The sequence below is a fragment of the Acomys russatus genome, chromosome 25 (assembly GCF_903995435.1).
Source record: "Acomys russatus chromosome 25, mAcoRus1.1, whole genome shotgun sequence".
In the NCBI taxonomy this organism is placed as follows: Eukaryota; Metazoa; Chordata; class Mammalia; order Rodentia; family Muridae; genus Acomys; species Acomys russatus.
The window spans coordinates 39,678,285-39,692,599 of NC_067161.1; the positions used below are offsets into that span (position 1 = coordinate 39,678,285).

Below are 14,315 nucleotides of genomic sequence, written 5' to 3' on the forward strand. Positions count from 1 at the left end.
TAAGAGTATTTGTGTCTCCTATGACCTCATCAGAAGTGAACTAGTAGCACTAGGCACCCTGAAAGACATGATCTCAAACAGGTCTCACTTGGTTGGCCTGGAACTTGCTCTGTAAACCATGCTGGTCTTGAACTCACAGCCTTTACACTTTCCAAGTGCAGGGCATAAAGGTATTCACCACCACGCCCAGCTGCTAGTACTGTTTGTTTCTCTTCCCCATGACCAAGTGCTCCACTGGCCTGGCTGCCTTACATTGAGAAAGGCAGTGTTTGTACCAAGAGCCACAACCGTGATCTATTTAACTGGAGGGACTGGTTTTATCCTGAGCACCTGACTTCTATAGCTCCAAGCCAATAGGTGGAAAAGAGTCCCAGGGCTGGTTTTGCTGAGTAATCTAGATTACCAAGGGAAAAATCGGACTAGTCTACGGTGGAGGTAAGGGAGGGTGTTCATTACTGTTGTGTTGTGACCAGATACCCAAAAGAAACCACGTAGGGGAGGAAAGATTTATTTTGGCTCATTGTTTCAGAGGTGTCAGTCCATCATGGCAGTGATGGCAGGTTGGAGTGGCCCCATCAGTGGAGGTGACAGTGTGAAGAGGAGCAGCTGTTCACACCATGGCAGACCTGGAACCTGAGAGAGCAGTGGGAACCAGGGGCAGGTATAACCTTCAAAGACCCTCCCTTTCCAGACTACGTCCACCAGCCAGACCCTGCCTCCTAAACCTTCCACAGCCTTCAAAGTAGCTCCACACATTTGGAATCACATGCTGTATGGGACATTCCATATGCAAACTGTGAAAGGAAGAGAATGTGTAGAGTACAGGAGATCCCTAAGGGCATGCCTTAGTATAACTATGCCCTTTAGTGGCCAAAACAACCCTGTCAGGCAAGACTACAAATATAAATTAAGATCAAGTATTTCTATGTGGGATCAAGCCTCTTAGTAAAGAAACAAGGTCTGCTGAGACATTTGCTGAAGGCTGGGAAAATACAGAGTTAGTACTAGAAGTAGATAATCAGCTCACACACACACACACACACACACAAAACCAGTTATAGAAATGAAGACTGTAGTTGTGTCAGTTGTTTCTGTTTTATAACAAGTTTGCTATTGTAGATTATTTTTCAGGAATGCTTTTATGAATGTTCATGTGTATCAAATGAATATTTTGGATGCTAATTTTTTTTGTAATTTTTCTTAGATATATAATTAGGAAGTAAACATTTTCAGAAGTGACTGAGTCTTTTGTAATGCTTTTCTTTGTCTTGGGACCTAATTAATATATATATAAATTAAGGTTTCTCGGCTTATATTATAGTTGTGTGTTTATTGACTCTACTTCCTTTTAGAAAGCTATTTCCTCATTGAAAATACCCAGAATTCTTGTTTGTATCCAGTCAGTGTAAGCCATGAACTGAGTTCAGTGTGCATGCGTGGGTGCTTGCCGTGTTCCACAGTCTATGCTCGCGCCTGGATCTTTTCTAGTGGATGTAGTCTTGTGTCTCCTCAGATGGCAGAAGCTGTAGCGTAGGCTGTGCTCTGATAAGCAACAACTCCAACTTTGGTGACATTACATAAACAAGGTGATTATCAGATCTGTGGCTGCAGTAGCATCACAGAGTGGTCTTCCTGGAGTTGCTAGTCAGTGAGGAAGAGAGCAGCAAACCAGCTGCCAGCTTCAAAAGGTCGTCAGAGGCGGCACATCACTTCTGTAGATGCTTTCCTAGGTACTGTGGCCACCATGCCCTGAAATCCTCTTCCACACACATATGCCAGCACACTGTGCTTTCTATCTTGTATCTCAAAATGATGCCAGGAATTCAGTTAGCATCCACTCTGACTATTATTTCAGGCATCTGGCACTTACAGACACATTCCAACCTACCCCGTGCATAGTATAACAGGTAATAGGCCGAAGGGGCAAACCTTGAGAAGCATCACCTTCCTACAGTCACGGAGTCTCAGTTGCTGTGGTGAATGGTCTTAACCCTACGGACTAGACACCTTCCGAAATGGGGTTCTGGTCCTGCACCCTGGTACCTCCTAGGCCATTACTCTCCAAGCTTACCTCTCCTTTAGGAACTTCTCATTTTGGTCTTGCTGGCGATGAATGATAGCCTCTCTGATGTATCGTGCTCAGAGAATAAGCAGCCATTACCCCCTCTTTCTCATTCACAACTCTCGAATGCTGCTGCTTGTCCAAAGCAGGTACCAGACCCCAGCTACAAAAGCTAATCAGAGATGGCAGATCACATGCAGGTGTTTCCTTATGCAGTGTTGGCTAGTCCTGACTCAGTTGAAGTGAAGTGGGAAGGGAGGTGTGTGTTCTGTTCTGGATCTATCCATACCACCTTATTTGCCTGCGCTCCAAAAGAAAATAGGGAGCAAATTGTCGTGGGCAAACAGAGTTGTTTACAGGTTCTCAAAAACCACAGGACAGAAAGGTGTATTGTTTTCTTCCCACAAATTGTCCCCTTCCTTCATGTGTATAGTCACAGCGTCAGTTCCTATATAATTGCGTATGGAAATAGCTGAGGAGCAAACTGGTATTTTTATCAAAGAGCACAGGAATTAGTGAAAAATCCTACTCTTTATTTTTTGCTTTGTGTTTCCTTCTGTGATGAGTTTCCAACTCTTTATTTTAACCTCTTTTGTCTGCCTATACATCACTGACTGTCCTCTAACTCTTGGTCCCCCTGCCTCAGCCAGCCTTCTGGAGGTGGGATCTGTGTAGCTTACCACATTGCATGGCTTCCATTCTGTGTTCTTGTGCCTTGGTGTGTTTCTCATTGTGAGGTGATGCTTCCCCTCTGGCTCTACCGTAAGACCCTCTTCTCTCCTTTCATGGGATGACTTTCAGAATGTCGAGGTGTTGAGCTAATCAGTTTTTACTGGCTTCTGCTTGTGTATATATTGCCTTACAGGATGCTAGTGATGTTTATTTCTGTTGGATCTAGCAGGTCTTTACATTTTGGATGGGCATATGTGGTTGCTTATGACTGTACTTTATAAATAACATGGGAACATTGACTCCTTGTTATTGTGGTTGTTGGAGTCAGATGTGTACGTCAGTGTGAAAACAAAGAATTATCAATTGCTTACGTTTTTCTGCCTCTTGTGTCTCGTCATTACTAAATTGATATGTCTGTAAGTCATTTTGCAGATCATTTTTTTTCCATGATAAGAAAACTTACATGTACATCTTGTGTAAATTATGCTTGTGGAGAGCAGTGATTTCCTGTGTTCCTGTCTCTGACCCAAGGCTGAAGGCTTGAGTTGAAGAAGTTGCTTCATTTCAGGGGCTGGTGTCCTTTGAGGATGTGTCTGTGGACTTCACCTGGGAGGAGTGGCAGGACCTGGATGACGCTCAGAAGAAGCTCTACAGGGACGTGATGCTGGAGACCTACAGAAGCCTGGAGTCCTTGAGTGAGTTGGGGGGGCTACAGTAATCTCTTTTTGTTACTTTGTCTTTTTTTTTTTCCCCCCTTCAGAGCTGAACACCAAACTCAGGGTAGAGCAAGGGCTCTACCACGAACTAAATCCCCAACCCCAAAGACTCTGTCTCAAAATAATTAAAACAAACAAACACATGCATGCTTGCGTGTGCACACAGACACACAGACAGATACACACACACACACACACACACACACACACACACACACACACACACACACACACACACCTCTTCCTCTTACCTATTCTTGGGGCTTTGTGTTTGAACCAGTTTTTGCATCTCTGCTTTCACTGATACTATGTCTTTGTACTAATTTCTGCTTTGGTGTTTTATGCCTTCTCTGTTTCTCTTTCACTTGCTGCTTCTTCATAGACTCGCTGCTTCCTTTCTGTTGCTCTTACCACGTTATTTATTGGTGGCACGGTTTTTCGTTGTTGGTGGTGCAGTGCACCTTTAAGTTTTTTTGTTTGGTTTTGGTTGTTTTTAACAGTTCATCATTCAAGACAGTGTTACTTATTTTCAGCATAACATCTTTATGATATCTTTTTAATGCCTGACCCTGGGGTGGGGCAGCTGGATGGATGTTTTGTTGTTTGTGTGTGGCTCATGTACATCTGTGTGTGAGGCTTGCTGACTCTTTGTATGCATGAGGAGGCCACTCTACAGCCTGGCTGTTGGCTAGCAATCTTCTGGCATCTCCTGTCTCTCTCTGTCCTCCTTCTCCCAACCCTTGCTACCACACCCAGCTTTGATCTGAGTCTTGGGTCTCTAAACCCTGATCATCTTGGTTGTACAAGCATTTGCAAATCCTCTTACCCATTCGAAGATGGGCTCTTACTGTGTAGCTTTGGCTAGTGTATTAGTTCCTGTTCTACCTCATGACTACAGTAACTTACACAAGAAAGTATATCAAGGGGCTTATGGTTTCAAAGGGTTTGAGTCCAGGATGGCAGGACAAAGGCACGGCAACAGGAACAGCTGAGAGCTCACATCTTGATCCACAAACAGGAAGCCGAAGGAGAACACTGGGAATGGCATGTGACTTTTGAAGCTCAAAGCCTGCACACAGTGACATACTGCTCCCAACAAGACCACATGTCCTGATTGTTCCCAAACAGTTCCACTAGATGGGGACCAAGTATTCCAACATCTGAGCCTGTGGGCGCTATTCTCCTTCAGAACACCCCAGCTGGGCTCAGGCTCACCATGCTTTTGCCACACTCGCCCCAGTGTGCAGGTTACAGGTGTGCGCCCCATGTCCAGTCAGTACTTACTGTTGATTTCTAGTTTTCTTCTGTGGTCTAGAACACCAGGGTGTGTTTCAGTTTGGTTTTTGTTTTGTTTTATGGCTATGTTGAAGATTTTTTTTGTTTCGTAACATTTGGTCTGTTCTGGAGAATGCTTTGTTTATGAGGGCAATGTAGTATTCCTTAGCTATTGGGTAGAATAATTCTGTGAATTTTTTTTTTTTAAATGTCTTTGGTCTCTAAAGTTTAACTACACTGTTATTTTTCATCTCATAAGTTTGCATTGTGTAATTGGATCCTCCAGCACTGATGTGCGTGTGTGTGTGTGTGTGTGTGTGTGTGTGCGCGCGTGCGTGCGCACAATATGAAATGTCTATATACTATGTATGTGACTCTGTAATATACATATATCATTATAATGACCCTTGTCTTTTTTTCACACTGTTTGGTTACTATCTGCCTTACATATTGTTAGCTGTTCAGTTTTGAAGTCCGCATGTGTTCACCATCATTTTCAGTCCCTTTACTACCAACTTAGGTGGGCTTCACTGGAACAGGGACTTTTGCTTAGGTAGTCCATCACTAACTCTCATTTCTGCCTGTATCCTCTGACTCACACATCACATGCTTACAAATTGCTGTTCTGGGGTTTTGTTGTTGCTGCTTTTCTTCATATCTTCTGTTCTTTTCTTGATAAATCTTTGCTGTTTTGTGATTTCCTATACAAATAGGAATTATTTTCAACTTACTTTTTTGTGTCCCTGCTCTGCGTTTGAGTTTTTATCCTTTCGTGTGTTTTCATGATAGTATCCTGTGGAGTATCTAATGGGGACATCAGCCGTTTCTCATCAGGTCAGCCAGAATTAATGAAAGTTGTCACTTGTTTATGTCTGAAAGCTTTCATTTTTCTTTTTGAACGTTGTTCTGGTTATGGTATTGTTTCTTGGGAATACGTATCATCTCCTTGTTTTTGGCCTGTAAAGTGTCTACAGTTAGAGATGTTTACTGTACTATGTTAGGTGTTGTTTAGGCCGTGATGTACTGTCTTGTCTTATCATTTAAAATTGTGTATTTCATTATATTTATTTGTGTGTAGTAGGGACATATTGTGTCATAGGGTGTATGTGGAGGTCAAAGACAACTTGTAGGCGTTGATTCTCTCCTTCCATCGTGTAGTTCCTGGGGATAGAACTCAGGTCATCAGTCTTAGAGACAAGTTCCTTTACACTGAGCTATCTCAGCTGCCTTTTCCCCCATTTTGTTAATTTGTAAAATTTTGCTTTTTAAAGATATAATCTCAAATAAATAAATAAATAAAGTCTCGGCCAGGTGAGGATGCACATAATCTTTAATTCCAGCACTTGGAAGGCAGAGGCAGGTGGGTCTCTGAGTTCGAGGAAAGCCAGGGCTACCTTATCTTGAGAAACTAGAAAAGAAAAGATCTCTCTCCACAGGCTTTCCTTTGAAACTCAGTGCTAGAATTATAAGAATGTCCCATATGCTGGCTCTCACATCGTCTTAGAGCTCTGTCCTTGTTTTATTAGGTTTTTAAAAATCATATTTAACTATGCATGTCTATGTGTGGGTTTGTGCATATGAGTGCAATGTGCTCACAGAGGATGCAAGAGGAAGGTGAATCCTCTGGAGCTGGAGTTTGCAGTTGTGTGTGCGCTGCCTGATGCTAGTGTTAGAACCGAGCTTTGGTCCTCTGCAAGAGAAGCACTTCTCTTAACTGCTGAGTTCCCTCTCCAGTCCAATTTTGTACTTTTCATAGTTGGCTGTAATATGCCATAGGGATTGGTGTTTGAGTTAAACTGTGGATGTTTCTTAAGCTCTTATAAAATGTTCTCATTGGTCCTATCACTGCCCAATGTCCATAATAATATATGTGTTAATTTTATGCATGTATATCTATGCACAATGTGGGTGCAGTGCCTTCAGAGGCCAGAAGAAGGCATTGGGTCCCCTGAGACTGAAGTTGGAAACAGTTGGGAACCTCCATTTGTGTGCTGGGAATTAAACCTAAGTCCACTGAAAGAGCAACCAGTGTTCTCAACCCCCACACCGTCTCCAACCAATGTATTCTCATTGCTTAATATACCTGACCTAGCTGTTAGCCAAAAATCTGTACAGTGTTTCCTATTAATAGATCAGTGTGATCCCAAACCTGAGTTGATCCTGAAGTTGGAGCAAGAAGCTGGGCCATGGAAGGAAGAAGATGCCCCTGACCAGAGCCTCCCAGGTCAGTGAATACACCCTGGACAAGGAGACCAGGTTGAGGAAGCTCATCCAGTGGTGTCTGGGTTGGGCTCTTCTCCCCATTTTCCCATGTCTGAGACTTGAGTTTAGTGTTCTTACTCGTCCAACAATCAGTGTGCAGTCTGCAGGGAAGGTTTTCTCATATAAATGCATACTGCTTGTATTAGTCAGGGTTTCATAAAGGAAAAGAGCTGATAGAACACACACACACACACACACACACACACACACACACACACACACACACACACACACGATTCATTACAGTGGATTATAGCCTGTGGCCCAGAATGTCCAACAAAAACTACCCCAGCAGAAAGGCCAAGAAGTTGGTAGCTGTTGAGTCAGTGAGAGTAACGTCTCAGCAGTACCCAGAGGATCCTAGAAAGCGGCTGTCTTGACTATGCATTGGAATCCTGGAGAAGTAGGTTCTAAGGCCAGTGAAGTAACCCCTCAGCGATGGGATAGGTGCACTTACCAGTGAGTGTGAGGACAAGCAGCCAAAAGGCAACCGCCTCCTTCCGTGACCTTTCATTAGGTCACCAGAAAGTGTGGCTGAGAGTTAGGGTGGGCCTTCCCACCTCAGATGAGCCAATCAAGACAATTCCTCATGGACGTGTACAGCTGCTTGAGTTTTAGTTGCTTCCAGAAGCAGGCTCGTTGACACCAGGATGAGCATCACATCACTCTTGCTGCTTCTGCCACCCATCATCACAGGCAGCAGCTTAGCTCACGCCTCACATACGAATTCACCCCCATCCGAATGTTTGCAATATGTTATCTTCGGTTAAACAAATCCTATTAAATCTGTAGTTGTTCTTAGATCTGTTTGTTGGTAAGGTTATTGTGTAAGTTCTTGCTTGTCATTCTTTCCTCATTTGTATAGTTTACTTTGAGCATTTATTCATGTGTTCATTGCTTATTATTTGCTCCCTCTCATATACTTGTTTGAGATTCTGGACCAAACAGTAATGAATCAAGAAATTTATCAACAGGCTAAAGAGTTCTGTAGTATTGAGAAACAGAAATTCTGGCATTAAAAGAATCATCATTTCCCCCCCCCCCCCCAAAAAAAACTTCCCTGCATAAAAGGAAAAAAAGTAGTTAAGGAACATACAATTTTAAGATTATCACCTTTTTAAAAGATTTTTCTATAGTTATTTTTGTATAATTATTTTTTAAGATTTATTTATTTATGTATATGAGCATTCTGTCTTCCTGTACATCTGCATAACACAAGGGGGCGTTAGATCCTATTATAGATGGTTGTGAACCATGTGGTTGCTGGGAATTGAACTCAGGACTTCTGGAAGAACAACCAGTGCTGTTAACCACTGAGCCATCTCTCCAGCCCCCTATTTATTTCATTTTGGACCACTGATTTCTAAACCTAGTATACAATATGTAAGTGGGCATGCACTCTCAAGAGTGCTTATTATTTTAATTAATAATCTAATTTTGAGTCAGGCATGGTAGCACATGCCTGTAATCCCAGCACTTGGGAGGCAGAGGCAGGCAGATCTCTGTGAGTTCGAGATCAGCCTGGTCTACAAAGAGAGTCCAAGGCAGCCAAGGCTACACAGAGAAACCCTGTCTCAAAAATAAAAACAAAACAAAAAAACAGAATCTAATTTGATATTGTTAGTTTGAAGCTAATACTACAAACATAGCTCTCTATAAGAATATGAGAAAGTGAAATCATGTATATGAAGATAGCAGAAATTTGAAGCTGAGGAGCCCCCAGCATACCTCAAGGGTGGAGTGTATCTAGAGCTTAGTGTGACAACTGGGAGACCTTGGACTTGAAGGTCAAACAAACCACAGATTGCTTGTTAGGATTTATAGTTAGGATTGTACTAAGTAATTAGCCTTCAACTTTTCTCTTTGTGGAAATCACTCTAATTCAACATATGCGATGAATTTGTACAGGGAACTCCATTTGTTTTGAAATGTTAGCACAGTTAGAATTCGAAAGCACAGATACAGGCATGGAGAAGCATGATTCCATGTGTCCGCATGCGTGTGTTCACACAGGTAGGAAAACACAAGTGATTATGTCAGACCTATGCAGAAATCTTACATTTCCAGTATTGTGAGTACACCTTGGCTTTTATGGAGCCAAATGTTTGCAGCTTTCCTATGTGTTATGCTTAATTCAGATTAAACTAGGACCTTTAAGAACCTGTACTGCTAAATATGGAGCAGGATCTTTAGTATTTGAAAGACACTGGAGGCGTCTGTGTCATTTCATCCAGAAGTTCTGTCTTGGGTAACAGACAAGTGCATTAAGCAGACGACCTTCCGTTGCTTTATTTTCTTCTAGACATGCAGAATGCGAATGCCCAGGGTGCGATCCGCCAGGACAATCAAAAGATGCATGGACGCGATCTGGTAATTGCCAAGAGCAACACACCAGCTGAGGAGAGGGCTAAAGCAGGAAAAACACGCACTAGCTCAAACCGTGTTTTAAGTCTGGCTGTGAAGAATGGCATGTCTTCTGGAATGAGACCTGGGGCTCTTACCATGTGGGATAATGTGCTTCTCCCCGGTGGGTCCAGTGGGACACAGGCTGTAGAGGACCTTCCTAATGCAACCAGGGTGTCCCCGAGCCTTCCCAAGCCTCTTAATCTATATGGTAGTACCGAGTGTGAAGAGCAGCGTCTTCAGTATTATGGGCCCAGAGAAGCTTTCCACATGAAGACAGTGTGGTTACAGAACACATTTCCAATGAGAGATGCCTCCAGGAAGCTGAGGGACTACAGGAAAAGATTAGAAAAGTTAGCTCTTCCTGCCCAAGGCGGTACTCGGGTACAGGAGCAAACTTTTAAATGCAAAGTGTGTGGGCAATTGTTCTATAAAAAGTTTCATCTCACACAGCATTTAAAAACACACAAAGAAAAGAAATGCTATAAAGGTAATAATTGTGAGCCAATATTCAATATACAATCAAAGTTCCCAAAACATCAAAGGTTGGGAGTGGGAGAAGCGCCTACCTCATTACACATGTGTAATGATGTTGAGAATTACATTTGTCAGAAATCAGAAACAAATGTTGAGCAGAGACTCCTAGGCGATGGGAGGAATGTGTTCCGGAAAACTCTGTGCTCAAAGTTGAATTGCAGTGCTCAGCAGAGCCCTGGCAGGCGTGAGAAATCCTATGAGTACAGTACATCTGGGAAAACAGTTTGTGAGTCAGACCTCCACCAGCTTCAGACAGCTCACAGGTCTGAGAGGGAGTGTGCATGTAATACCTGTAGGGAAACCTTTAACCATACACCAAATGTCCACTCACAGTCCAGCGCTCACACAGCTGAGAAAGCCTATGAGAGTAAAGACTGTGAGCAGTCCAAACCCACTGTGAGTCGGCCGACTCACACGCAGGAGAAGCGCTATGTGTGCAGTGTATGTGGAAAAGCCTTTTACAAAAGAGCTCACCTAAATGCACACCAGCGAACTCACACAGGGGAGAAGCCGTACGACTGTAAGGAATGTGGGAAGTCTTTTAGGCTGAAGTCGTTTCTTGTTGTGCATCAGAGAATTCACACAGGTGAGAAGCCCTTTGCGTGTGCAACGTGTGGGAAAAGTTTCAAGCAGAGGACCAGCCTGTACACACACATCCGAATTCACACAGGTGAGAAACCCTACGAATGTAAAGAATGTAGAAAATCTTTTATCCTCAAGTCATACCTCACGGTACATCAGAGAACTCATTCAGGTGAGAAACCCTATGCATGTGATGTATGTGGAAAATGCTTTAAGCAAAATTCCCACCTTCATGCACATAAGAGAACTCACACAAGTGAGAAACCCTACGAGTGTATTGTATGTGGCAAAAGTTATAAGCAGAGTCCAAGCCTTTACACACATAAGAAGATTCACACAAGTGAGAAACCCTATGAATGTAAACACTGTAGGAAGTCTTTTAGTTTGAAGTTCCATCTCACTAGACATCAGAGAACTCACCCAGGTGAAAAACACCATCAGTGAAGTGTGTAGGTGAGCCTGTAAGCAGAGTTCCCCCCTCTACAGCAGAGAGCTCATCCAGGTGAGAGTGGGGAAAACGCAGAACAGCTCTCTACCGCTGACCATCTGCCCACATTCCTAGGGGCCTTGGTGGTGAGACACTCTACCAGTGTTGTCTGTGGAAAGGCCTTCGGGCAGATGTCAAGCTGGTACACACATCAAAGGGTTCACGCAGGTGACAGGCCTTTATAATTAAAAACTAAGAAAATATTTCAGCCAAAGATACATCAGAGAACTCAATATCATGAGAAACCGTAAGCATATAAATGTAAAAAATATCTTAACCATAAGATACAAATCAGTGTTCATCAAAATACATACAGCTGGCCATAACATATGTAGAAAAACCTTTCTCCAGAGGTCATCTCAGTGGTCATTAGGTAATTTACACCCTGTGAGAAACCCTATGAATGTAGAAAATCCTTCAACCATGGGCCATTCTTTACTGCATACCAAAGAAGACACATGGGGACATCTCCATGAATTTTGTTTATGTGCAGAAAACACTTACTCAAGACAAACCTCCGTGTCCACCTGAAAAATCAAAACTGAGAAACCCTATGACTAAATAGGGTAGGAAATGTTTCAACCATAAGCCATCTGTTGCTGTACATGAAAGAAGTCACATAGGTGAGTAATAACCCTGAGCACATAGGTGAGTATAATGTAAGCAGAGAGCCTTTAAGAGGTGTCAGGTCTCTTTGCATTAAAGAACTTGCACTACGGAGTCAGACCTCTCTGAAGTCAGCAGCTCTGGTCAGAAGCACATGAGCAGTATATGTGGGAAGTTTACTGGATGTCAAGCCTTTGCTTGTACAGATGTAATCACTGTGTATCTGAAAGAACCACATAATATAAGTCAGACCTCAGGAAACATTTGAATTAGCACAGAGGAGACACTAAAACAGGTAATACCGTGGGAAGTATTTCTGTGTGAGAAGTTGCTCAGCACAAAGTCACACCACATAGGCCGGAAGCCCAGGAGGTGGAATGCCAAGTGCTCTCCAAGATGTACTTTCTTCCCTGCACTCATCAGCCTGTGTTTGCAGTTCGTCTGTTAGGGGGAGAGCCCTCATGCTAAAATCTTCAGTGGAGTACAGACATGTGATGTGTTGATTTCTATCCCACTATCCCCAGATCTTACAACAAACTATCTAGATGCCCATCCGTAGTTGGCCTCAGTGCAGATAACCTCTAGCATGTTTGGGAGCCATACATAGAAGGGCACTGTGGCTTAGGAATGTGTCTTGTCCAGAGAGCTGTGGCCCTCTTACATGTTCCTGCCATCTCTCTAGTGTATGATCTGCATGATCTGTTTGTACTAGTGCAGACCCACAGCCATTAAAAACTACCAGGAGAAAGATGCTGTTGCAACCCTTAATCTCTTGATGCTTTGTGGGGAAGAAATCCTGGTAACATTTCCATGAAGGCTGAGTGTGTTTCTGGTACAGATTGCCCATTAAACAGATCATTGAGGGAACAGTTCTTTTATGTGTGAAACCTTTCAAGGATTTCCAGTAGGGTTTCAAAAATCCTTGATCAAGGGCAATTATCACTATGGAATCTGTATGTTAATTGTTTGGAGAGAAATGTTAAATCTCATATTCTATTTTTCTAAATCTGCATGCCAGGGGATGAATATTGGTGATACTGCTTATCAGTGAACGTGTCTCTGAGGACATTTGTGATGTAAGTAGACTTTGGGAGAGGCCAGTGGCACATACAGGGACACAGCTGAACAGCCTACAGTGTGTTGGGTAGTGCACTCATCTATGTATGGTTCGTTGATGTGAGTATATTATATCAAACATCTTCCATGATCAGACTCAGCAGAAGGGAATCGCCACGGCTTCATGTAATATGTGTTGAAATGTACATTGATATTTCCTGCATTCAATGCCATTCTGGCCTGTTGACTTTTTACTAGTCTCAAACATTGTATTATATACTTCTTAGTCTTGCAGCACATGTAAATGTGTTTGACAGTTACTGCTGGCTCGAGTAAATAAAGACACTGTTTTCTAATATGATGAGTCAGAGTGGGCCTGCGCATCATTTAGAAGTGTTGGAGTAAAAAGCACAAGCACGCACGCTCGCACGCGCGCACACACACTCACACACACACACACACACGACATTTGTTCACAGCTAGTGAGCGTTGACTGTTGTGAGCTGTAATGCTCATTTCCCCCTATTCTCAGGGGGATGATTTCCTCCTCTTCACACCTTTAAATGGGCATCAGGATAGGTGAGAGTATTTGTACCTAAGGCTCTATAACTGAGGTTCTCTCTAATTTCCATTAAAAAAATAAAAATTTAAAAAAGCACCTGTCTCAATGTGACATGATGAAATTAGATGAAGTACTTGCCGCGCGGCCTGGAATATGATGAAAGACATATCCTCTAAGTGAATTAGTTTACAAGCATATTTTAGGTTGGTAGGAGGCTGCAGCAGAATGCTGAGAGTCCCATGACATACCTTAGAATGTGCCAAAGAGACAAACGGAGACACGGAAGCAGTAAGTCTTCTGTTGTACACTGATTGACCTGTGGAGGCAGAGCTCTGGGTTCAAATAGTCCTTTATTAGTGGATGTCATCAATTATTAGTATACAAAACTGTAAAAACCCACTTCAGTAGTGTTGTATAGAGCCACTGAAATAGCTAGTGTGAGAGCTGGGAGACTTTTCTTTTTGCAGAGGAGGGAGCATTTACTACAGGGCTGTGTTTCTCTTGGTCCCTAAGAAATAGTCACCAAGTTACAGGACATCTGGACCTAAATAATAGACCCTGCTTTTAAAAAAAAAAAAAAAAAAATGTGGCTTTGAAACTTGAGAAATGGTTCAATGGCTGAGACTTGCTCCTCTTACAGAGGACCCAGGTTTGCTTCCCAGTACCTGTATTCAGTGGCTCAAAATTGCCTGTAACTCCAGTGCTAAGGGATCCAATGCCCTCCTCCAGCCTCTGTGGTCCTGCATGCAAATGGTGCATGTAGAGACAAGCAGGCACACACGCACATAAATTTAAATAAAAGAAAAGGACATAAGTAAGTTTGGGGCCCGAGAGATGGTTGGCTCAGCAGTTAAGAGCACTGCTGTTTTCCCAGTGGACCTGAGTTGAATTCCCAGCACCCACATTGAGTTACTTACACCGACCTATAAATTCCAAGTCTGAGGCCAGGGGGAAGCTCAAATAGGTGTCTCCAGCCTCTTCGGGTACCCCTATGCACATTGCACATACTCCTTACACACATAATTACTAAAATAATTTTTAATTGTAGATCTAATGTGTGCACATCTGATTATACAAACACTGGTACTAAAAATA

The 14,315-nt window shown here is 42.8% G+C and overlaps 1 protein-coding gene across 1 annotated transcript in view; it reads left to right on the forward strand.

The window, feature by feature from the left end:
• The first annotated feature begins 422 nt into the window (after positions 1–422).
• The window catches only part of LOC127207928 (zinc finger protein 39-like), a 29,463-nt gene continuing 15,570 nt past the window's right edge, over positions 423–14,315 (forward strand). The window contains exons 1-4 of the mRNA XM_051167280.1: positions 423–661; positions 3,303–3,429; positions 6,857–6,949; positions 9,290–10,597. Coding sequence (XP_051023237.1) covers positions 3,396–3,429; positions 6,857–6,949; positions 9,290–10,597 — 1,435 coding nt within the window. The 5' untranslated portion in view covers positions 423–661; positions 3,303–3,395. The remainder of the gene's footprint in view (positions 662–3,302; positions 3,430–6,856; positions 6,950–9,289; positions 10,598–14,315) is intronic.